This window comes from Lonchura striata, chromosome 4, assembly GCF_046129695.1.
Source record: "Lonchura striata isolate bLonStr1 chromosome 4, bLonStr1.mat, whole genome shotgun sequence".
Classification (NCBI taxonomy): Eukaryota; Metazoa; Chordata; class Aves; order Passeriformes; family Estrildidae; genus Lonchura; species Lonchura striata.
In genome coordinates this window covers 10,825,461-10,851,122 of record NC_134606.1, presented here as the reverse complement: position 1 = coordinate 10,851,122, position 25,662 = coordinate 10,825,461, and the positions used below count along the sequence as shown (strand labels likewise).

Here is a 25,662-nt window from a genome sequence, read left to right as displayed (position 1 = left end):
TGAGTCCTGCGGGGACCGAGCCGGCCGCGACTCCGCGGGCCTGCGCTGCGGCCTGCCGCCCTCCGCCCGCTGCGCCGTCCCGCTCCGCCCGCGGCGGAAGACGCTGTCCTGCCCGAGCGTGCACGAAGCCCGCCTTCCCCTTCCCTCGCCGCGATCGCACCTTCCCGCCTCCTGCCCCGGGGCCGGGCGGGCTCGCACGCCGCTCCGCCGCCGCTGTCCCCGCCGAGGATGCGGGTGTCGCTGCTGAGCCCGCTGCTGCTGCTGTCCCTCAGCGCCGGCCCGCACGCCGCGGAGCTGCCGCTCGGCCGCGCCAAGTGCCCGGCCCGCTGCGATGTCTCCACGTGCCCCAGCCCCAGCTGCCCCAGCGGGTACGTCCCCGACCGCTGCGGCTGCTGCCTCATCTGCGCCGCGGGCGAGGGGGACTCCTGCGGCCGCAAGGAGGACCCTCCCTGCGGGGACAGCCTCGACTGCCGCTACCCCATGGGCAAGCGCTTCGCCAAGGGCGTCTGCCAGTGCAAGCTCAGCGCCCAGGTGTGCGGCAGCGACGGCCGGACCTACGACAACATCTGCCAGCTGAAGGCGGTGAGCCGCAAGGCGCTGCAGCACGGGCTGCCCGCCGTCGCCCAGGTCCAGAAGGGAGCCTGTGAATCGGGTAGGAGCATGGTGGGACCTGCCGCGGGGCGGGGGGGAGGGAGAGAGACCTGCCTTCCAGGGTGAAGAAAGCCATGATTTTCCCTGGCCTGGGAAGACTGGGTGGCTCTAGGGACTTTTAAAACCTCCAAGGATATGGCACCTCACCCAGCTGCTATTGACACCTGTGGTATTGCGGAATGGATGCTCAGGTGCTTTCCGAACAGCAAAACTCCTCGACACGCTCGGTGTGGGCTTGGGCTGGGGTTTGGGAAGGTTTCCCCGGCAGCGCGGCCGTGGATGATGCCTCGCTGAGGTGCAGGTTGCTGCCGCAGTGCTCCTGGGGCAAGAGGCCGTCGCACTCGCCAGGTGGGTGGAGGTCGCTCGGCTGCCAGGCCAGGGCAGCGGCCGGGTGCTCAGCCCTGGCTTTTCCTGGGGGCAGGGCAGCGGCCGGGTGCTCAGCCCTGGCTTTCCTGGAGGCAGGGCAGCGGCCGGGTGCTCAGCCCTGGCTTTTCCTGGGGGCAGGGCAGCGGCCGGGTGCTCAGCCCTGGCTTTCCTGGAGGCAGGGCAGCGGCCGGGTGCTCAGCCCTGGCTTTCCTGGAGGCCGGGCAGCGGCTCCATCCCGCTGCCGTGCCGCCAGCGCCGCCCCCGCTCAGCGCGGCGCTCGGCGGCGCTCCCCGCGCGGGTCGCACTGAGCGCAGCCTGCACACACAGCCGGACACGGGAGCACCTGAGCCCCGGACAGTCCCTGGGCCGCTTTGGGGTGTTAATCACATTGACCCGACAGGCGAGTCAGAAAACCCCTTAAAAGCCCATCAGGGCAGAAAAGTCTACTACTGAGTAATAGATAAACCACCTAAAACATAGTCTTTTGCCTTATTTGCTTTCTTGGCCAAAGGGTTTTGTAGTCTTGTAGAGCCCCTAAGTAGGGAAAAAAAAAAGAGCCTGAAAATCTCCTTTATAGTGGAAAATATTGATATTCAAGCTATCAAACGTTCTTGTGGTTGTAGTAAAGTTGAGGCCTTTGCTCAGATCCTGTGATATGCTATGATACACAACTTCAGGCTTGGTGATTTAACTTTGGAAAGTTTAGTAATCTCTTAAGCTAGTAATTTCCTTTTAGTATTAAATGTGTCTCTTTATGGAAGTGTTAATGCTGGCAATATCTTTCCACATACTTACTGATACATTATTTTAAGGGTTTGATTCTGCTACATTTCCCATAGAGTTCCTGAAAAGAGAGAAATGCTATGCTTAATGCAGTTTTCAAACATGCATTAGAGTTTCTGTTATGTCAGGTGAACTCCTTACCATCCTGTTCATAGCAGGCTGGCCAAAATGATTGGGAGGGTTCAGAAGGAAAAGGGGTACTGTTGCAGCCTTTCAGTTACTAGGGGATCTTTCTTATATATCCTGATCTTTGGAAAGGGTAAACCAGTTCAGAGTGGGAGTATATTCAAATTATGTTCCTGGAGTTCCTTTCAGAGCATCTTGTCAGAGCCAAGAATTGTTTCAGATGCTAGCCTGAAGCTGCAGTGTTCCATTTTGCCTGTACCTTTTCACATCAGCATCTGTTAACTTTAGTGCTCCTAAAACTTGGTTGAACCTGATCCACATGAAATAATCAAAATGTTTAACCAAAATAAGTGAACTAGCCAGCATCTGAGAGCTTGGCGAGTACTTGGCATTTGGTATATATGACATTTTCCTTAAGGAATCTTCCTGAATCTAATGTTAATAGGCTTAGGAATTTGGAGCTGTGAAGCAGAACTTTCTTTTTTTAAAGCAACTATTTTAGTGCTCACTTTATTTTAGCTTTTTTTTTTTTTTTTTTTTTTTGTCTCAGAAAACCTCAGCTTAGCTGAAGCATCTGGTTCTTTGTTAAGATTTAATTTTTTTATTCAGTTCTACAGCTGCACAAACTGAAGCTCAAAGAAACCGAGTGTCTTGCCCAAGGTCAGGCTGAGTTGGTGGTTGAGCCAGGAATAGAACTCAATTATGGTATTTTTTTTGTTTGGTTGGTTTTTTTAAACAATAACATGTTATGGCTGTAATGAGAGGCTTGGAAGAAAGTTGACAGTTTAAAATTGCTGTAAAATTTCTTTCTCCTGTTCTTGTCTGGCCTCAGATGACTCAGAGTTTGAAGGGATAAGGTAGTTATGAAGTAAGTGCAGTTTTACTTTACCATCCATATATTAAAATTATCTCAGATAACAGAAGCTTCACATAGTATGACTAGGGCCCTATTTAGAACATGCAGAGACCCAGAGTGGCTCCTGAAATGTCTGCTCCTCTCCTTTTTCAGTTGCTTATATTGATGCTGAGTTGCATTCTGGCTGTGATAAGCCCAGACAGGCTGAGAAACTCTTAGGCATGGTTTCCTTGTGACAGCAGTTGGGTGAATAGGGATGCATGAAACATGGGTAGTAAAGGATGCAGGAAGGGAGGAATGAGGTGGCCAGGGTTACTGAGTAATAATCAAAAAATTAACAGAATTTAAAATGTTATTTTCCTTGATTTAGTCCTGAATTGGGTTGAAAAGCACCATACCAGATTGCAAGTTCTGCATGCAGTGGTCCATAACTGATGCCCTGCAATATGCCAGTGCCCAGGGGCTTCTCAGAGATACTAACAGGAGCAGTCTGCAGAAATCCTGAGCAAAGTTAAACTCCCTGCTACAAATACTGGGGTTTTTATAACTTTTTTCAACACTAGGTACCTTTAGCTATGGGAATACATTGTGAAGCAGCTAGGTTTTTTTCATGCCTTCTGTCACTTACTGTGATGACAACAAGCTATTACAAGCTAGCATGTAAGTAATGGAAGAAATACTTATGGAATACTTACTCTCTGTAATCAAAGATCTAATCTTACAGATCCCTTCTACTCAGGGCAGCAAGTGTAAGTTTTAACAATGCCACATATTAATCATCTCAAAGGATTCACTTGGTCACCTGCCATCTACAGTCCATCTACTTGTTTCCGTGTTTCTTGAACAAAGGATTGTTTTTGATCTCTCAGTACAATTTAGCACAGTTAAATTCCCTGCAAGGTTATTTTGCAAATAGCTTCTGTGAAGAGTGTTCAAATGTCAAAAGATTTGTATTTTCTTACCTAAAATATGGAAGCAAATTTTTTTTAATACAGGTGCTCTTTTGTCAATAGAACAAGGAAAATGAAAACTTAGAAAAATCTTTGAGGCTGGACTTGACACCATTTACTGTCCTCTGCACTGTTAACCTGAATTCACTCTAAGAATGGGGTCATGATGTTAAGACTCATCCAAGTCAGTCAGATCTTTGCAAGATAAGAACCTAAAAGTTCATTTTCCTAAGAGTGTTTGAAACACAGTTAATTCATAAGTCATTGCACACAGGTGTTTGGAGTGTTCCTGTACATGACCTTGAAGATACAGAGGAACAACTAAGTGTATGATTATTTGCATTTCTGAGAAGTTGGCCCAGTAAGGGATAGAAGTCTCCTGCTGGTGTTATTGCCATCAAAGCCTTAAAGCTGCCTGCAGCTTTATTTAGGGAAATGTACAAGGTATTAGCTGGAAACACAAACTTTGGTTACATTCCTGTACTGCCTGTTTTCTTATGCCTGAGTTGCTTTGAGTCACTGCAGGTGAGGATGGATAGTGCACAGTACTTGGTGTACAATTCAGAGTAGAGCACTTCACTGCTTTTTAAAGGCTAGGTAACAGGAAAAGTATATTCTTGTTGCATGTCATCATGAGAGTTGCTTGGAAGGGAGATATAGCAAGCATATAAATCAGTGTGGTGTCTGAGCTAGAAGGCTTGTGCCAGCCTGTTTGTCTGGCCCTTGTGATTGCTGCATTGCACAAGAAAGCCACTTTGGTGTTGGTTCACCAAATTGTTTTCATCTGTGCACACTAGACATCCATTGTATAAACAAGTTGCCTGAACCATAATGTGGCATTAAACTCACCAAGACTTTATGGTCAGTGCACAGCTATGCAACTTGATCTTAATGCTGAATTCATCAGAAAAGCTGCCCATGAACCTATGTTTCCAGCAGATGTTTCTGTTTTTTAAGCAGAGACATTATAATCTTTTATTTGTCTTTCATTTCTTTTCATGAAAGCACAGTAGGGACAGTGGTTATCCCTGGTGATCAGATCTGCCAGGTTGCAGTCCTCCCTTAGACATAATAATTTTGCTGAATGCACAGATCTTTTCTGAAGCTGGCTTTAAAAGGGGGGATGGGGAAACAACCTTAAAAAAAAATTAGTTTCCCAGGCTCACAAATTCTTAATGAATATAAAAGTGTGGATTTTAATACAATGTATTGTCTTTAAGAAAGCAGTGAGTGTGATTTGATTTAATTCTACAGGGACTAAGTTGGCAGATATTCAGAAATGTTCAGTCTTTTGCAAATGTAAATTGGTCTGGTTTTATTGTCTTCAGTGGGATTATAATGATTATTTCTGCTGATTTTTTTTCCAGTTCTCTTCATACTAGGTTAACTCTACAGACTTGTTGGCATTGTTCCTGGTTTACAACAGTGTTAATGAGATTGATGTGGGTCTGTTGTCTCTGCAAGAAAGTAAATAAACCACTATTAAATGAATGCATAGCCTGTAGGTAACACTACTATCCAGGAAAAAAAATCTTAAATTGATAATAAGTCTACTCCAAAAGGCACGTAGCTTTAGCTATTTAAATTCAGTGTAGTTGGAGCCCATAAAATTTGAAACATAAGATCACATTTAGAAAATAGGCTGAAAATCTTTAGCTCCAGTTTATGCACTTACATTGCAGTCTGGATTTTGAGTATTCTGCAAGGGGAGCTGGAGACCTGAAGATCTAATCACTTAGTTGAAATTATAGGCTCAAAGTTCAAGGCTGCTGACAATCTGGTAGATTTGTGGTTATGGAGCAGATTGGGGAAATCTAGTTTTTTTTTGGCTAAGAAATGCATAGACAGTTAAGGACTCATGCAGCATAAATTTGGTTTTGTTTCAAATACAACCTGGTTGCAGCATCTTTGAAACTTGGTTATACAACACATGGCTAATTGGATCAAATTATGTTTTTTTGCCAAGAGAAATTAGATTTTGTTAGTGTGATATGATTTTGAACTCTCAGTAATAACATGGAAAATAATGCAGATTATTGAGTGACCTTTGAAAAACTATGTGGCAAATTCAGAGGGTCATTGGGTCAAAATCTACAAAGGTGCTCTGAGCTCAGAGCTGTTACATGCTCGGGGCAGCAGAGATCTGAGGGCTGTGTGGGGCTCCACAAGGCAACAGTACTATGGAGGGGAGAGATACATATTTAACTTTCTCTTTCAGTAAGGACAGTAGCAGCAGCTGGAGTCTACCAACTAATGCAAATTAAAGGATGGATTCTACCTCTACAGTTGTAACACTTGTATTCAGGATGACATTATACAGTATACTCAGTGTTGGATGTTGCTTCCTTCTTCAGTTTCCCAGGCTTCATTTCCTCCCTTTTGAAGTATATTGAGGTCTTCTGATGAAAACCATCAGTTTAATAATTTTGCACTAAAATGCTGTTAATAACCAACACTTCAGTTCCCTTAAATAGTGCTGTATGTGTGGGAGTAAATGCGAGTGTGCAGTTACACCTTCCACATCTGTAGTTTGAGTTCCTGGCACATCATATGTGTTTAATGGTTCTCATCACTGCCAGCTTGCGGAAAATTATTCAAGAATGATCAAGTTCTATGAAAGCATTTCAGCTTTGTAAGTCAGTTTTCACCAGTGTTTGGTCCCCAACAGACAAGAGGAAAACAGCTCATCTCTGATCAGCCCAGATCTTTGGGCATGCCTTTGGTACAAAACCTGGGTGCCTGTTATTCTTGAGCCTCCTTTGTTTCAGATTTCCCTTTAATATTGGTGCAGATCTGGATTTTCTTTCAAGTTTTTGCATTCTTGTCTGCTAACCCCAGCAGGGAGGTTCTGGGCTTCTGCTCAGGCAGAGAAATGTTTTCACTGTTGTATGAAAAGAAGAAAAACATTGTTTCAATTTTAGTCTTCTCTCTGTATTGCTGCATTTTATTTTCTTCACCTTTTTTCATGTTTTATTCACTACCTCTTTCAGATACTTTCTCTCTGCCTCCCCCAAATCGTACCTGGAAAGCCACTGCCACCCATAATGTTTGCCTGGTGGCTGGTCAGGAGTGGTCCAGACCTGAGGTTTTTGGCAGGCATCTTCCTGTGCTTGTGGCCATGCACAGTGCTGTGTCCATTTGGCCTGGGCAGAACAGTTGAGCACTCAGAAGATGCAAATGGGTTTAGTTGCCCTGATTTACACCAACTGAAAGGCTGCATTCATCCCCGGTTCTTCCCCAGTTCTGTGCTGGTTCATCAGCTGCTTTTCACTGATGCGTGGTCATGTCTGCTAAGGTAAACATGATGGCAGTGTTATATCCTGTCAGTGAACACTTGCTGTGTAGGCAAGTGTTCAAAGTCATGTCAGTGGACTTCAAAGGACATACTGCATAATCAGGCAAACTGCTTGGGAACTGAAGGTAAGATAACTCTTCAGTGGCTTAGTAAGCAAAATAAATAACAGTATATTGTGCTTACATTTGACTGTCCTCTGTGATTCCTGTTTGCCTTGTCTCTTTTAAACTAAGCATTAAAACAAGCACATTCAATTGACTGGAGGGATTCTTCAGTGTGTGTGAGAATGTATATAGAAATAATAGACTGAACCTAGTCCTGCCAAGCTGTTCCTTTTGTTTATTAGGTATCACATAAATCTAACTTTCTAAATTTAAGCAGCGTTTATTTTCATTTAGAAGTAAATCCCATGTCCAGTAACAGGATAAAGAACTTAAAGATTTTTGTGAAGAAATTCCTAATCTTCTTGGTCTGATTTCTTCAACTCATTTGCTTCCTTTGGTAGATCACATAGTTAACTTTAAAGCTTCAGTCTGTGAACACAAAAGGTTGTTATTTGAGTGTGGTGATACATCCCCTATCATATGCTTTACAAGTGTGGTGATATGACTCTGTATCAAGGATTGCAGAGAATATAACATTTAGCACAAACAGTGCTATTCCTTTGGTATGTTGTGATGCTAGAATCCAGGATGCTGTGGGCTTTCCCTCCCCCTCTTTAAGATCTTAATTTCCCAATATTTTATTCACTCTTAATGAATGCTGTGTATAGTGTTGTTTAATGTAGTACCATACTGGCTTTTGTCAGACATTTTAGTAATCTTTTGCTAGGCCCAGCTGCATGTGACAGCTTAAATGTGGATTTGCAGGAAGTTTTAGGTGCAAAGTTTGTAATTTAAAACAGGTTTCTAATATGTCTACTTAAAAAAATTAGAACTTAAGTTCAAATTGTGACTCCCAAATTCTGCAGCTGTGATACTCGGTATGTGCTAGACCACATCTGGAATACTTCATCCAGTTTTGGATCTCTCAGTACAAGAAAGGCATGGACAAACTGGAGTGAGTTCAGAAGGTCATGAGGATGACTGGGGGAACTGGACATATCTCCTGTGAGGAGAAACTGAGGATACTGAGCTTGTTCAGCCTTGGGATTAGAAAGCTTCAGGAGGATCTGAGAGCAGCTTCCCTGTGTGCCAGATCTATCCAGAGGTGCATAATGGGAGGATAAAAGCCAAGGGGCATGAGTTGGAACATCAGCTCAATAAGTTCAGACTTGATGTAAGAAAACCTCTGCATCATGGGGAACAGTGAAGCAGTGGGACAAGTTTCCCAGGTAATTTCTGGAGTGTCCATCCTTGGAGTTTTGCAAGTCCCAGCTCTGTTTCCCTTTCCTCAAAGCTGATGCAGCTTTGAGCAGGAGGCAGAACCTAAGGTCCTTTCCAGCCTCACCTATCTTATGATTCTGTGTGTCTTAGATAATAACAAGTAGTTGTCCTCAGAAAAGTGCTCAAGACAGAGCTTGTAGACTTCCAAAGAAAAGAACTTAGAGCTGAGTGTTGCTGATGTTTATTTTTCTCAGGATCACACAGAATGCTAGGTAAGTTTTGAACAATCTTAGTGATTTTAATTCCTTTTCCAGTACTGTTTGGAAGCTGTTCTAGTAGGAGAAACAGACCAAATCAAGGCAGGTTCATCTTGCCTACTTGATAAAAAAATGTATTGTCTTATTAACATATCCAATTCTTTCTGCTAGTATAGGTCACCTACAGTCCAGCAGCCCAAGATACAAATTCAACTTCATAGCTGATGTGGTGGAAAAGATTGCACCTGCAGTTGTGCACATTGAACTTTTCCTCAGGTAACACTTTGAATTCTTTTAGTTACATTATTTAATAAAGGTCTACAATGTAGTAACTTTCCTTTTGAATTTCTGAGGTTCACAAAACATTCCAAAACATTACAGCAGACCTGTTTCCCCAGAGAAGCACACATATGTGGGTTTTGTTCCTGTTCATTAGGTCTATTCTAATGGGTTACAGTACTATACAATATATGCTGTCTACCCTAAAATAAGTCTGTCTCATCTTTGGAGGTCTCTTCAGCCTTCACTAAAATGTTTTGCTTGTTGGACTGCATTTGTTATCTCAATTTAAATACATACATATATATGTGTGCGTGTGTGTGTATTCAGACGCTAAGCTGGAAAAAAACATGTACTAAATTTCTTGACCAATGCATCTCCAATATTCAGGATGCTGAAGCTGAACCTGAGCTGGCAAGATCAAAACTGAGTGCTCAAAACAACCTGGGAGGTTTAAATATGAGTCCTCAGAACAACCTGCTTCAATTACTGCAAATATTGTATATACTCCATTATGTGAATACCTTTCTTCATGGAGTTCTCTCAATTTCCACAGATATAAGAATTTATTGGAGAATTTTTGTAGGCTTTTTTAATATACAAAATCAAGACAATCAAGTATATCAGGAGGCACAGTTTTATGCACATGGTGATTGGTCCTTTGAGAGGATGTTTTAGCTGAAGATGTTTAAGATCTTGCATATGTATTTTTGCACTGATTGTTTTTTCATTCCCTACAAGTAAATGTTTGCCCAGCAGCTTGCTGGGTGCTAATTTTGATACTACTTTTTCCTGGGATTGGCTCCTATTAGTTGTTTACATCTAAATAGCTGTTAATTAGCTGTTTACTGCTAAATAGCTCAGAACTTTCAAATAATATTCTAACCAGGACCACGTCTTGGCAGAAAGATTTTTTGGTTCTTTTCTCATCTTCTGCTACACAGGCACTTTATGTTCCCCTAACAATCTAAGATCATTATAGCAGTTGTTCACAGAGAAAATTCATAATGCCTTGAACAGTGTATAGAATCTTTTATCTGTCTGTTTCGCAGCACATGTTGTTTCTCGCCAAGTTTTACCCTTTGTTAGTGTTTTTGATTTTTTCTTTCAAATTCCCAGTAATTTTGGTTTCCAGACATGCTTTCGCCACCCACTCTGCATTTGGGCTTCGTGATCCCCTTAGACCTTGTCTCTTCCTTTATGCCTCTGTCCAGCTGCAAGGTTCCTTCTTCCCCTTTTCCCATTAGATGATCAGTTTATTTTTAGCTTTATTATTTCCCTCTTTCAGTACGTAATCAATAACCTGTGGGATCAGATGTGCTCCTCCTTCCTTTTTGTCACCTACCCTCTGTGCAAGGAAGTTTATAAAGACAGAATTGGAAATCAAAGGAAAAGGATCCTGCTGATTGTCTGTAAACCTCATTTCCTATCTCCCTGACTGACTAAAACCAGTTACAATTTTCAGTAAGGGATCCTTTCTTTGTAATTTTTTTAAAAAATTGATGCTCAGGGTGAAAGGTGGTAAGTGATGTCTAATATAATCCTCTCTTAAGTTGGTTTCCCTTATGACACAAAATTGCTTGCTTTTTGTACAGGCACCCTCTCTTTGGTCGGAATGTCCCCCTTTCCAGTGGATCTGGGTTTATTATGTCTGATTCTGGTTTAATTGTGACCAATGCTCACGTGGTGTCAAGCACAAATGCAATATCAGGGAGACAACAACTGAAGGTACAGCTCCAGAATGGAGATACCTATGAAGCGACCATCAAAGACATTGACAAGAAATCTGACATTGCAACAATAAAGATTCACCCTAAGGTGAGTGACTTAAACAGGAGAATGCCTTCATTTGGGCAGTTTGTTTCACTTAGTACAAAGTGATTGACTAGAATATATGATTAAGGATTCCTTAGAAAGATCTGTGCAAAACAATGTACTGAAATACAGGCCTGGAAATTTTTTGTATCTTAGAATTAAATTACTTTGTCTTCTGTGCAAGAAACTGTACAAAACGAAGAAGAAAAAAAATACCACTCATTTAATGCTTGGCAAAATTGTGCTATATTTATGTAAATAACCAGGCTAATCTTTCAAAGCTTTGTGCCAGTATGCATGGACTGCAAAGTGGGCATAATGCATAGGGAGTGGCAGTCAACAACTGGTCAGTGGTTGGCTTTTATGCTGTTTCTAGGGGGAAGCAACAATCTGCTGGAAAACAGGGAAATTTTGATGCTCTTTTCTCAGTGAAATTGCAAGGAACTACAGATAGCTGTTTGTTTTTGAAGACAGTTTAAAACAGCAACCCTCCTAGCATAAGTTTTGGGTATAGGATAGTGAGTGGTTTTTTCATTAATGTAATGGAAAATATTTGTTCCTAACTTTTTGTTAATTTTTGATCTTTGCAATCAGATTAAGTATGATCTAATGCTTATTTCTTTCTCTTTCTGTTTACTTAAGAAAAAACTACCAGTATTGTTACTGGGACACTCTGCTGATCTGAGGCCAGGAGAATTTGTGGTGGCAATTGGAAGTCCATTTGCCTTACAGAACACTGTGACCACAGGTATTGTCAGCACTGCTCAGCGAGATGGCAAAGAGCTGGGCCTCCGGGACTCGGACATGGATTACATCCAGACAGATGCCATTATTAATGTAAGCACGAGGTGTGGGATGAGCTCCACTTCACATTCTGTCCCTGCTATGCAGGATGGAAGTGCCTGCTCTGAGAGATGAATCCAGCAGCTTTGTTCGTCTTTCTCAAAACTCTATGCAGTGTCTGTAAGGTGTGTTCAGGCAGTGTTGTGAAGGCAATGATAAATAAAAGTTCTCCCACTGAGTTTGTCTGTGAGGATGCTGCATAGGTCAGATGCTTTGAATTCTGTAAATCTCATGCAGTGACATGGTTGTATCAACCCCCAGTAAATCAAAACATTTCTCTCTCTGCTTGCTGAGTTGCTCTGGTGAAGGAAGCTGTAGAATAGAGCCAAAATTTCTTTCATCTCCATCCATTAGAAGAAGATGGAGTAGTCACATTGAGAGTGTGTGCTTCAGTTTAATGACAGGATACCCAGGTAAGAGCATAAGGAGAGGAGTGGGGGTTTTTGTTGCTGTTCTTGTTTTCCCTTTGCACACCACATAATCAAAACAAGAATCAAGGTTGAAAATAACAAAAAGTTTGTGGTACGGTTTGGAGCTAAGGGTCCTAACATTGCATGTTATATAGAAATACATTAAAATAATGTTCCTTCAGAGCATCTTGGAGTGATCCAAAGAGCTTAAGTGAAGTGCTTTTCGGTGTGTGTTTAGCTTGTACTGCTTCTAAAAAGAGCACTGCACACATATCTGAGGTGGAAAATGGCCTGAAATTTTGTACCTTAAATCTGTTGCACATTGAAAGGAAAATATTTTCAGGATTTGTTTGCTGGACTTTAATGTCAAATTTGACATAACAAGAAATAGTGTTTTACACACACAGAGTGCTTCACAAATGGTTATTGTCACAGACTTGTTGAAAGAAATTGTGTGGGGAGGAAAAAAGAGGGTAATTATTTTTTGTGTTAAGATAAGACATAAAAGTGAGCTTTTTCAAAAAGCTTTTGTATGACCCAAGAGCTGAACCTCTCCAGACATCTAATTGGAATTACTCTTTTCAGCTGTGCAAGGAGAATAAGGAAAACTTAGGCAATATGGGTTAGTTGGGAGCACACACTGAATTGGTGGTGGAGAATTGGAACATGGAATTCATGACTTCCTGCCTATACATATTTTTCAAGCTCAGACTCCTTCCTTGTGTATATACTTAGACATGTGCTGCCCTCCAAAGCTCATGAGTAGGTTTAGACAAGGATAGCAGAGTGTGTCAGATAATGCTGGACCAAAGGAAGAGTGATGGCAGATGAGGTGAGGAAAACGACACTAAGTTTGAATTGCTTTGGCATCCGAGACTGCGAAATATGAAGATGGTCCCTGGCATAAGGATGCTTTGTGCTTAGCTAATGCACTCATTTTCTCCTGAGAATGGGAGGAGTTTGAGAGTTGGTCTGTTCAGAGCATTCCTGTGGCTCAGCCAAGACTTTCCTGCAGGAATGTGCATGCAGCTGCCTTTTGAGAAATGCTGGGATAGCAGTAACATAGGGCAGGAGAAAACAGGGCCTTAAGGTTCTAAATGGAGCTGTATTGCATGTGCTGAAAGTCACATCCTTCAAGCAGGAGACAAGTGAATGAAAGACTATGTGCTGAGCTAGGCTGAAAAATCATTATTTTGGTTTCTTTGTGCCAGTCAGACATAAAAATCACGTGTGTAGCCTCTGGTCACTGGAGAGATATGATATAAGGAACTTATCTATTTGTTGAATTTGAACGTTGAAGCTGTTTTATAAATTTTAATGTCTATTTTATTCTTGTAAGAATCTATAAACTTTGCCCAGTGTTATCTAAGTGTAAACAGTTTGTGTCTCACTTCTCTGTCATACATCACTTAGCTTTTGTTTCTTTTGAGTAGTATGTTACTGCTCTTGGCTGTTTTGCAAACCTACTTGAAAACTCTGGCCTCACTCAAAAACAAATTGTTGAGCCAGCTTGAAGATGGACAAGCAACTTCTCCAACTCTCATTTCCTGTGGTCCTGTTGCATGTTTCCTTTAAAGGCCATTAGGTATTAGGTAATTTTGGGCTGTTCAGAGCTGCTTTATGCCTTCCCTAGAGAGGGAGGATATGTGTCTGTGGTTACTAAATCAATCCTTATGTAGTAGCTACCTCATAGCAATATGCAGTGATTAAATATGTAAGCCACTCTGTTTTACTCCAGTGGAGAATGAGAGACTGACAGTGTTACAAACCAAAGTGATGAGTGAAATGAAAATTGTACAAGCACCTCACTGAAGTATAAATTTAAATAACTATTTATTATTTCAAAACCTTGTTCTGACAGGCTTTAGAAGAATCAAAATACTAGTTTTAGCTATTCAGTGTCTTAAAATCAGGGTCTGCCTATTTGGAGTGGCTCCTAACTTAATTCCTGTTTCTGAAAAAAAAAAAACAAAAAAACAAGTATAATCATGAGAGGGGTGGAGGGATAGGATAAGACCTACTTGTAATCTTCTGTGATTAATATTGTGTCTGTCAGTGCTGCCTAAGAAATTACCTCCTCTCTTTCATTTCTGTACAAAAACAGTACTGTTTGTAAAAGGAGTTTAATTTCCAAGAGAGAAGTATTAATTTATTGTTCCCTTATGTCATTTTTACAGTATGGCAACTCTGGAGGACCTCTAGTTAATCTGGTAAGTCCATGTGGCTTGGTTTTGTTGCTTCGTTGGTTTTGTTTCAAGAATTAGTTTCAAGTGTGAGAATGTTCCCTTGGAAAGATTCATAGGTCATTCCAGCTTCCATTTGTTTAGCTAATGGTAGGCAGATAGCCTGTAGCTAATGCAGAATATGCAAATTAGGTCTCAGTAGACACACCATAGGAAAACATTGCCCCATTGAGCACAGAAAATGTTACACTGGAGTGAGGATCATCAGATCTGGAGGGAGCAGTAAGGCTGGTTCACGCTGTGGAACCTGGGATGTGCAACAGAGATGGGATCTGGCTCACCCACACAACTCTTTCAAAGTAGATTGCTTTAAATCAGCATTGGTTTTGCAGGGCAGTGACTTGTGGCTGTAGTGGTAGTAGTGACTCCACTGCCCATTTGGCAGAGCAAATGTCTTCCTGAGTGGTGGGATGGACCTTGGATGAACACACTGTACTGCAATCTCTCTGGCCATCACAGTTAAACGTGAAACGGATCATGAATCAAAGCCCAGATCCTCCCTTATAAGTAGTGTTTATTTCTTGAGTGATTACAACACTCTAAAATCTCTTGCACCAGTTTTTAACATGAAATGCTAGGCAGGGAGCTGGATCCTGTACTTAGAAACAAATTTAATTGGGTGTTGCCTCTCAACAGGATGGTGAAGTGATTGGGATTAACACCTTGAAGGTCACAGCTGGAATTTCTTTTGCTATTCCTTCAGACCGTATCACTCAGTTTCTCACAGAGTCACATGACAAACAAAGTAAAGGTAAGATCTGCAAGAAATGGGGATATCTTCCAATTATTACACTGATCCAGGTGAAGTGCCAAAAGACATGGGTGTGGGATCCTACTAGTGAATGGAGCAGCATCCTTCTCCACTATAGAGCATCACAGACTGGGAAATAGAAAACAATCTCACAGAAATAGGAAAGACTTTTTATTACTCACACCCCTAAAGAGCAGACAGTGTATATATAAATATGGGAAATAGGTCCTCTGAGAATAGTGAGGACACAGATGAATCATCACTGTCTCAAATGATCTTGAGAACAGATGATCACTTGTTTAAGGAGTTTTATTCTCCTCTTTTCATTTATTGTCCAAGCAAAAAGATTAAGGTATACTGTAGAAAAAAAATTTTAAGCACCTGTACACAGGTGGGATGTAGTCCATAGAATCTGACCTATATTTTATCATGGTCATGTATGTCAGTGCTATATAATCAGATATTGTGATAGACTTTCAGGCCCTGGTGGAAGAAGAGCTGTTATTAGTTCATGAAGAAATACGTGGGAAGATGGGGAGAGGCAGAAAGAAAGGCCTGTGCATCAAAGAGCATATAAATCTAAGTATATTGGCAATGACAAGTGCAGTACTTTAGACTGTTTTTATGTGCCTGCAACATATCTGTCACCCTGTTCTAGATGTCATACCATAGGCTGCACAGCCAAATCTGATCTCGTAATGCTGCATCCAGGCCAAACCTTCCTTACTATTTTGTTTGCCAATTTATCTGTCCACACCCTACTACTAATCTTTTACCATGAATATTGGCTGGTGCTGCTTTTTCTCTTGAATCTTTTTGTTATTAATCTTGTCTTCTCCTGAGTTCATCCAGTTCTGATGCCAGGGTTGTTTCCCTGCACCATTGTCCGCTCAGATACTGTTATTTCGAAAACTTCCCATAGTCAGCAATTTTAAAGTGATGCATCTGCTTGTAAGAGAGCATCACAAACTTGATGGGTCCCCTCATCTGTGTTTTGCTGAATTCCACAAATCATTGTTTTCACTGTTGATTGGAGGGAAGGGGGAGGAATAGTTGAAAAAAAGTTGCTAATTACAGGCTGAGAAATGCATTTCACAGTAGCTGACATAATATAATTTCGGTCAACATGTCAAGAAAACTTAGGTATTTGCCATGGTTACTAACTTATTGTTGGTTTCTGAAACAAACAGGTGTCTCATTAGTGCTGTTTCTCTTCAGAACCAAACTGCTCATCCCAATCCTTCGAGAAGCAATGACTCAGCCTGCAGGCCTGGCCTAGAGGCATGAACTCAGGCCTTGTGCAGAGCCCACCATCTCCTGGTAACTGGGGCTGGAGAGTCAGTCATCCTTCAGGCACCTGTACCTCCACAGAATGATGAGCCCAGCTAAGGGCCCAGAGACAGCTTTGCCCATGGAAAGACCCTAGGAAAAGACTGAAAATCAAAGTCTGTACCATGATTGTAACATACAGATTTTTATTTTTAATCATGTCACATAATTCCTTGATCAAAAGGATTCACAGTTTCTCTTAGCGTCACTGCTTCAAATATCCTGGAGCACAGGAAATGTTATTTAATTTTCAATTTTTTTTTGCTTTTGCTTCTCTGAAGTACATCTTATAATTTTGCTAAGGCAGAACAGTCATTTAAAGCCCTTGATAAATAGAGAAAGTTTCAAGGAGATCTTTTCACCATATATTTGAGATGTAGTTTGCATTTTTAGGCCTTTAGTAATAACTCTCAGGTTTATTGTATAGTAGCTATTTTTTAAGCAGAATTTTAGGGATGTTTTTATCATGTTTTCTTCAAGTTATGCTTCAGTAGTTTCACTGGGATCCTCCCTTATGGTACAATTAGGTCATAGAAAGACCTAATTGTGAAAGTTTATGGGAATTACCATTTTGGTCTTTATATCATATTGCCTGAAGATAACACTCCCTTAGGATACCACTCTTTCCAAATTTACTCTGGCATAGCAGATACTCAATTGTTTAATAAGCTTAGTCTTTCAAATTTTAGTTGATCAGATAACTGTTTTATATAGAAGGCCTATATTTTTTAAAATCTTACCTATTATATATAACTTCTAATATCTGATCTACTGAAGAACAGGAGTGGAGAGCAGGGGAAAAGTAAAGGATGTCATTTGAATGAAGAATTTGCACTAATTATGCTATCTGTACATACTATATTACCTAATGCATTGTTAATATATCTTTTGACCAAAGATTTGCCACAGCCATCATAGAGATGTTTGTCTGTTGAATGGTCTGAAAGCCTTTGCTAATTTTGGGGTTACCAGTAAAAAGGTTAATGTCCTTTTATAGTTAGAAAGTCTTAAATTGCTTTGTGACGTTAAGTGTCTCATCTGTAGCTCAGTTTTAACCAGCTGTATATTCTTTGTTTACATCTGGAAGTTAACTACATGCTTAAGCATGGATTGATTTTATTTTTTTTAGATTTCTTTTTTTAGGAATTTCTCCATTTTGGTCTTGGATCTATCTATTCCTAGTTTAGACTTGAGCAAAACAGTAAAATTAGAAAGTCTTTCAGATGCTTTGAAGTGGAGGCCAGTAAGTCAGCAATTTGAAGAAAATGTGAGAGAGAAAATCCATCCTAGTAGGTCAGCTTGGCCTCTAACACTGTCAGCAGAAAAGTGAATAGGCCTTGTTTCAGATGGGCAAGGGGAAATGGGGCAGTTCTGTCTTGGCTACACCCAGCATATCATTCACATGAATCCTCATTTTACATCCCTAGGGCCTTGTATTAGTTGTGTTGAACCAATATTCTTACCTTTGTATTTGAATGATTATTACCCATAACAATTACCACAAATCATGAGGGTTGCTTAGGAGCCTTGCTGAGTATAGATTCAGACCAATGATTAAATTCAGCTATGCAGTTTATATGAAGGGGACACTGCAGACAGACCAGCATTATTGGTTTGAGATGTTTTCTGTTTGGCAGTAGAATGTTTCTTAAATGTTTTCAGGGCTGTTCATGTAATCTACAAGATGAGCTAGGTGCAAAAGAGATTAGCAGAAAAGTAGTTTTGCCTGGCACTTGAATAAGAAGTGCAGGATCCATTTCTTTACTTGGAAGTCCTGGTGATATCCTGGCCCCCACTGAAATCTGCTATTGGGTATAATTTTGTACCACAGTTACTCAAGCCCATAGATGTTTGAGTATGTGACCCCTTAATTTGGATTTGTCAGTTCTTTTTATTACAGTTTATAAATCATAAACATTTCTGCCTTCAATTGGTGTTTAGCTGTCTGGTTTGTATCTCTATTGTTGCAAGCACCAATAAGTAAAGTTTAACAGTAAGGCAAGTGCTTTCCTTACTGTGGAACAGGAATTTCTGGGAATAATGAACTGCTTCTAGATACCTGGGGTCAGCTGCTTTTGACTTTCTATTAACACTAAGCAGATTCAAGTTTAAACTTGTGGTTGAGGCTGGTTTGCTTGACTTTGTACCTCTGGAATCAGTGTTTAATCAGGCCTGGTGTTTACAAAAATGAGATTTGAGTCTTTCTCTTCTGTGCTACACTCCAGCTTTAGGCCACAATAGTTTCACATTTGCTAAATCTGATTATTTTAACATATGAATCTTCTTTTCACTAGTGTTGGGACTGCACCCTTGTGATGTGCTCCTTAGATTTATGACATCACTTTATTCCAGATCTCCTAATTATTTTTTCTTTTCCCTCATGATTGCATAAATTGCCAGAATGAGAGGTTTTGAGACTTTCTATTCACAGAGTAGATGTAATACGACAGTGGTAGTTCCCAGTGCCACATACCGTCCCTGGCAATGTCACTTAGCCCCAGAATCACCATGGCTATAACTTTGGGAATTTTAAAACAGCAGTCGTGGTTGTCTGTGCCTGTTTAGTCTCTGCTGTTCCTTCAGATATGGACAATTATATTCCCACTAATCTTGGTTGAAAACTTTGGTTTTTGTTGAAGGTGTTTGATTTGGGTAAAATTCAGTGGACTGGACTTCTGTGAAACAAAAGGACTGAATTTTTTTTTTACTTGTATTCTGACACACAAAATGTTTGGAAAGGGGAAAGAGAGGAGAGTATACTCTGCTGCTAAAGTAACCTGTGGCTCATAGTTTTTAGTTTTACTTTATACAATAGCCTGCTTCTCTTGTAGTATGGATTGCTATTTGCAGTATGGCAAACTTACTGCAGAGAGAGAGCAAAAGGCCTTTTTGGATTTCAGTGTGTGAGCAGGAGTGAAATAATATTTTGACCTGCCCAAAGTTGAAGGTAGGATTAGAGTTTTGGCTATGAATAAGTCTTATAGTTGCAAGATATATTTTTTCCCTAATGCTTTATGTTTACATGTAATCTTTAGCCACTGCAGAAATAATTCCCTTTATCACTAGTGTAATTTCTTCTGTGGCTTTTCATTCTTGCTGTTCTGTTTCTTCCAAGTCAATTTCTTTTGTCTCTTCTTTCATTTTCATTTTTCATCATGTAAACATCTCTAACTCAGGCTCCAGATCATCTTGGTGCATCTGCAAATTTCTGCCTTACAGGCTATGACCAGCATTAAATTGTTTAATGCAAAGAGAAAACTGTCACCACAGATGCTGTCACTGATCTTACAAAAGGAATTTCATTGTTTTAACTGTCCACATTGCATGGAAAAGGGGATTATTTTCAGGTGGGAGAATTATCATGTCTGAATATTGTTAAGAAGTGAAAAATTACATTTCTGCCATGGGGACTGGAGGAGCACCATGAGCGAGTTCATAGTCATGCCAAAGCTCTTCAGACTTCAAATTTGAGCAATTGAACTTCTTGACACTCCTACTATAGCTGATTTTGAGCTTTCTATTGTCACTTTAAAATAGAGGAGAGCCAAACATTTCAGGGCAAAGTAGGAATGGATGACAGTTATGGATGCCAGATTTTTCAGTGTAGTAAATCCAATGTTTAGTAGTCAACATTTTCAGTGACCCCAGTGGGAATACTTGGCATGTGTAATATTCAGAACTAAGTCCTTTGCTTGGGAGTATTTTTCTTGAAAGAGTAAGAGCTAGAGAAGACTGTGTACATCTCCTTTTTCCTCATGGAGAAACTCAAAGGTCTTGTTAAGTTGTTGTGCTGGAACAAGTAAGGGGGATATTGTTTCATCCTGGATATAACTGAGTACTGCAGCATTCACTGTAGGAAGTCATCAAACTGCATTTTTTTCATAAGCCAGCTGTGCAGTATCATGACTTACTAAAAGCCAACTTCAGAAATGTGGTGTTCTTTGTAAAGGAGTGATTTCTCACCACTTAAAATTCCAGAGTCCTGGCGAATCATAGAATTATAGAATCGTTTCTATTGGAAGGGACCTTTAAAGATCATCTAGGCCAATCCCTCTGCACTGATCAGGGATACCTTTCATTGCATCCAACCTGACCTTGAGTGTTGACAGCTGGGGCATCTCCCACTTCTCTAGGCAGCATGTTCCAATGTGTTACTATTCTCATCATAAATTCTTCCTGATACCTACTGCTAATCTGCTCTCTTTTAGTTTGAAACCCTTACCTTTTGTCCTGTCTTATAAGCCCTCTTTAAATACTGAAAGACCTCATTAAGGTGTTCCTGGAGCCTTCTCTTCTATAGGCTGAACAACCCCAACTCCCTCAGCCCATCTTCATAGCAGAGGTACTCCAGTCCTCTGAGTATTTTTGTGATCATTTTGGCAAAGTTCTACATGTTTTGGGGTTTTTTTAAACTTACTTTTTATCCTTTGGGGTAGAAATAAGCCATTTGCATTATAAACAGTGTGAATCTTTTGATTGCCCTTTCTCTGAAAAGTGGAAATTTAGATTTGTTTGGATTCCATTTCTACATTTTAAGAACAATATCATATGATTAAATTGTCTTGACCACTTACAGATTAAATAGTAGTTGGTTATGAAATTTTCCATTTACTGAATTTGTGATACTAAATCATAGCAATTTCCTGGAGGAAAAACTCTTACAGCGTGTCAGTGAGCTTTCTCTCTTTCCGCTAGTTGCAGGGAGAGGGATTGTCATTGTGTACACCAAAGCAAATTAAAAAAAAAACCACTTTAGTACAAATCTGCGTGACTTTGTTTAGTTTTGTTAATTAAAACAGAACTTAACAGATTTTTTCAGCTATTTTGGGTCATCAGAGCAGTTATTTTTGCCAGTGTTTGCCTAAATTTCTTAAATATCTTCTGTGTTCCTTTCAGATGGGAAGAAACGTTTCATTGGCATCAGAATGTTGACAATAACACCAGCGTAAGTATCTTAGAAAGGATCTTCATGCATGCAAGGTGTGGTCAGCAGTGGTTCATCTTTCTTTACAAATCTCCAAAGATCCAGAAATGGGCATTGGCTTCTAGGAAGTCTGTGGGCATTTAAATGATATAGGTGAAATCTGTGTTCTGAGACCTGGAAATTCTCTAAATACTGATAGTAGTAGATGTCCTGCTGAGGGAAAATGGGAAGAGCCTGAACACAGATTTTGGTTCTTGACAAGGACACCTGGAATTACACCAGGTTTTAGGTGGTATTTAAACAAAATGGTGCTTTCAAGTGACTCTGAGTGCCAGTGGACCCATCAGCTGATGCAGGGTTGTTTGTTTTATCAGTGCCAGTGGAGGCCATATGGTGTGAGGTTTGGTGCCTAACCATGAACTAGAAAGAGCTGCTAAAGTGCCAAACTAAAGCTTTGTGTCTCCATATTAACAAAGTCAGAAATGAACACCCTTCACTGGCCCTTTACTATATTTTCCCTCTTACATTGCTTTATCATCTTGCTGTTACCCAGGTATATTCTTGGATAATAAATGAGGGCTCTTATCCTGATGTTCTTTCCCAGCAGTAGGCATGCTTCCAATGTGACAGTACACTGCAAAATTAAACAAGACAATTTCCAGCTGGGGTTGTACTAAAGCCATCTTTTTTCCTTGAGTTACTCTCCTGCAGTCCTCCCTGATGGGTCAGATCCTCAGCTGGAATAAATCAGTGTAATGGCATTAACATCACTGATGGAGAGAAACTCAGAATGTTTCTCTGCATAATTGTGAACATGATGCGAGTTTACTGCTTTTGGAATATCTAAGGAGGCCATGTAAGGTGTCTGCAGGCCTGCTTTCAGAAAAAGACCACTTACCTTGTTGTGTTTGCTTAATTTATTCAATTGTTAGCTTCCTCAGTACTAAATCAAAGAGAAGCTGTGTAGTCATTTTGGCTTGTTTTCCCTCTGTGGGACCAAAATTTTTCATGGCAGACAGCCCAGTAATCCATCCTTGGTTTAAAATCTTCCATTCTATAAATAGATTTTAACCCACACTGTACACAGATCTGAAAATTCCCTAAATTTTCATCACAAAACAACAGGCAAATGATTGTTAAGCTTTTTACTTTTTGTCACAAAAATTTAAAAAAATTAGAATATTTATATGCTTTTGTAGTGCAATAAAATTCTGTATAACTTTGTTCTTCTTTTAGCCTGGTGGAGGAACTGAAGCACAGTAATGCTGATTTTCCTGATGTCAGAAGTGGAATTTATGTTCATGAAGTTGTTCCAAACTCACCTTCTCATAGGTAGGTGGAGCCCATTATTTTCTTCACCACAAATAAACCTCCAGAGGGATACTAGAAGGTAATATTTCCTTTAATATTCAAGTATTTCCTCATACCAGGCTTGATATGTATTTAGCCAATTGAAAATTATGCCTCAAATTAAAATATTTTTACTAAGATTTTGCTCACCTCTACAAAAATGAAGCATTTCAGAACTATTTAAATAATGGAATTGTATAGGTTGGAAATGACCCTTAAGATCATCAATTCAAACCACAAATGCAGAACTGCCAAGGCCACCAGTAAAATCTGTCCCTAAGGGCCACTTCTGTCCATCTTTTAATATTATGTAACCTTCAGGGATGGTGACACCATAACTTTGATGGTCAACCTCGTGCAGTGTTTGAAAACCCTCTTTGTAAAGAAATGTTTCCTATTAGCCAATCTAAACTTTCCCTTGACAATTTAAGGCCATTTATTCTTGTCCTGTCACTTGTTACTTGGTAAAAGAGACTGCCACCCACCTCACTACTACCTTTGATGACATTATGAAACACTAACAGTGTGCAAATAAAAAGAACATCCAAAATACAGTGAACCAATTTGAGGAGTTTTGTGAAGTATATTGAATATTAATAAACAGAAACTTGGATTAAGCTTAAACAGGAAACAGAATAGCATACACATAGGGCACTGTCAGAGCTGTTATCTGAGACAGTGCTAAATCTTAAAGGAAGAGGGTGTTCTACAGAACAGTTGCAAAATAAAATATTTCTAAAAATGATTTTAGAAAGATCAAAAGCAAAAGTAATAAAAGCAGCTATTCAGGATTACTTTTGAACAGCAATAGAGAAATAATTTCTCAATAGTTTAGCTGGCGTACTTGTCTTGAAATTTTGAGGTTTTAATTTTTAATTCTTCAAATACATATTCGTGGCATAAAAGTATGGTTTTGCAAATGGACTGAGTAAAGTGAATCTATAATAGATAAAAGCCTTTTCTCTTTTTCATTTGCTGTAGTTTTTTAGAAGACATGAGAAAATTGTTTTTGTTTTTTACGTAAAAATCCTCAGTGAAATAACCTGACCATTATTTTGCATTTAGCAAGTGCCACCTGTTATTATTTCACAGCCAGGAGGCTGGAATTTCCCTTCAGTGGAGACTAAAACAAATCCAAATTTATTGCATTTGCAAAAGAGGTGGTGAATAGCCTTTGTACTTTTCCTCTGCATCGAGTGCATCCTTACTGCCTCTTCCTTGTCTTTGCAGAGGAGGGATCCAAGATGGAGACATTATTGTGAAAGTCAATGGGCGTCCTTTGCTGACTTCCAGTGACCTGCAGGAGGCTGTGATGAATGAATCACCTCTACTACTTGAAGTTCGACGAGGAAATGATGACTTGCTATTTAACATTGAGCCTGAAGTTGTCATGTAAATAGAACTGAGGGAACTCTCACCATAATTAAACTCACTTATTCTGGAACACTAGATACCTCCTTTACAGCTACAGTAATTATTCTTCCTGTTGACTAATGACAAGGTGGACTAACTTAATTGCCTGAGCCATTTCTGTACATAGTAGCTTGAATGACTTCAAAGATGTCATTTATAGAAGATTTAAATTGCAAAGAAACTTAAGAACTGTTCTGGGGAGGAGGAGAAAAACTGATTTTGGGTAGCTTGTAGAAATGGGTTCCACTTCCTGTAGCTGCAGATGCAGAGCAGATTCAGTTCTGCATAAGGGCAGATCCAAATACTGCTGGAAGTGAGGAAGTATATAAAAGAGGGATTTTTTTCTTAAACTGAAATCATGGCTGCAGCAGACCCAGGTCATTGCAATGCAAAATTGAGCTTTTTTTTTTTTCCTCTTTATGTAACTTTCAATGTGAACCTATTATTGGCAAAGCTTGTTCTTAGTGCTTTTGTGCTCCATGTCAATGCAGGTAGATGAAATCTGTAAATATTGAAAGGAGCAAAAATGGTGTCAGGCTATAGAGTGTTACACCTAGGTCATGCGATTTTTGGAATATAGTAAATGATTCTTATAGAATTAATGCCTTATATATAAATCAAAACGATGTGCTGAACAAAGTTACGTTTGAGAAAGTGCACAATTTTTTAAGAATTTGATACAAACTTGTTTTGCATTTTTACTGGTAAGCTTTGCTGTAAAATTGTTACACTACTTTTGGCTTTGACTGTGTATGTTTCTACTGTAAGGAGATTAAAGTTTACACAAATAATCTGTTGATGTAAACCTCTTTTTAAACAAGTATGTTTTCCCTGCTTCTTCTGTCTGACTGGAATAAGCTCTCCCAAGAGAAAATTTTCTTAGAGAAAATTGGGCCCTGATGTTATGAAAACCCTTTGCATTCCTATAATATAATTATTCTGCCTTTATTTAGACTATGTTTAGAAATGCTTTGCGCACGAGTTATTTATTTACACTGTGTTCTTCCATACTTACGAATTGTGCTTTGATGTCAGTTAGAGAGTATCAAATTGGGATCCTGTTGTCCTCAGCACCCTCTGTATGTGATGAGAAGCAGAAGGGAAGCACACCAGCAGAAGGGAAGCTATTTTACAGCTAGAACATGTGAGACTTCTGTGTAATAAACCCAGGAGAGGAATTGCTAAGAGCTAAATCCAGATCTCCTAGGTACCCCGAACCAAACAAGTATCTTCTCCCTTAGTGAATATTGCTTCAATTCCCAAAGAGTCAGAGGAATGTTTCTATCTGGAGCATTTTACACATCAAGCTGTGCTTTCTAGACCTGTTTCTCATGTCTTTGTTGCACTGATGCAAAAAGGAATTAAACTGGAACAGTTCCCTTGAGGTTGCCATCATGCCTAGACTTTCTGGTTATACCAGCTCACTGATGTGTGACAAGCCTTTCATCTTCAGGTTTGTGCAGTGCCAGACATGCAGAAAAGCACAAGCTGCTCCCTCCTTGCTGGCTGGGACTGCAGCTGTAAAGCTCAGAGGTGGATGGGGTACCTTCCCCTTAAAAATGAACAGTGTTGCTTTCCACCACAGAAATACGTGCCTGTAATTATGGCTTCACCCCCCTGCTGTCACTAAACAAAGAGCTATTTTCAGACCACAAACAAAAGATGGTCAGTTGTACCTGTTGAATATGTTAAGATA

General features: G+C 40.2%; 1 protein-coding gene and 1 long non-coding RNA gene across 2 annotated transcripts in view; one reads left to right on the top strand and one right to left on the bottom strand.

Moving 5' to 3' along the window:
• LOC144246208 (uncharacterized) overlaps nucleotides 1-298 on the bottom strand; it is a 48,540-nt gene extending 48,242 nt beyond the window's left edge. Inside the window, exon 1 of the long non-coding RNA XR_013339869.1 lies at nucleotides 161-298. This is a non-coding gene — a long non-coding RNA (uncharacterized LOC144246208). The remainder of the gene's footprint in view (nucleotides 1-160) is intronic.
• Nucleotides 226-24,757, top strand: HTRA3 (HtrA serine peptidase 3). The gene is made up of 9 exons (XM_021550771.3): nucleotides 226-652; nucleotides 8,786-8,885; nucleotides 10,484-10,706; nucleotides 11,346-11,540; nucleotides 14,134-14,166; nucleotides 14,836-14,950; nucleotides 21,176-21,224; nucleotides 22,440-22,535; nucleotides 23,784-24,757. The coding sequence occupies exons 1-9, from the start codon at nucleotides 229-231 to the stop codon at nucleotides 23,947-23,949; spliced, it is 1,401 nt and encodes a 466-aa protein (XP_021406446.1). The 5' UTR covers nucleotides 226-228; the 3' UTR covers nucleotides 23,950-24,757.
• Nucleotides 24,758-25,662: the final 905 nt, after the last annotated feature.

Bases quoted from the DNA above. Each gene is read 5' to 3' on its own strand.
- HTRA3 (XM_021550771.3), top strand. From the start codon at position 229: ATGCGGGTGTCGCTGCTGAGCCCGCTGCTGCTGCTGTCCCTCAGCGCC. The intron at 14,167-14,835 runs GTAAGTCCATGT...GCCTCTCAACAG, and splicing joins GAGGACCTCTAGTTAATCTG to GATGGTGAAGTGATTGGGAT. The intron at 22,536-23,783 runs GTAGGTGGAGCC...TTGTCTTTGCAG, and splicing joins CCAAACTCACCTTCTCATAG to AGGAGGGATCCAAGATGGAG.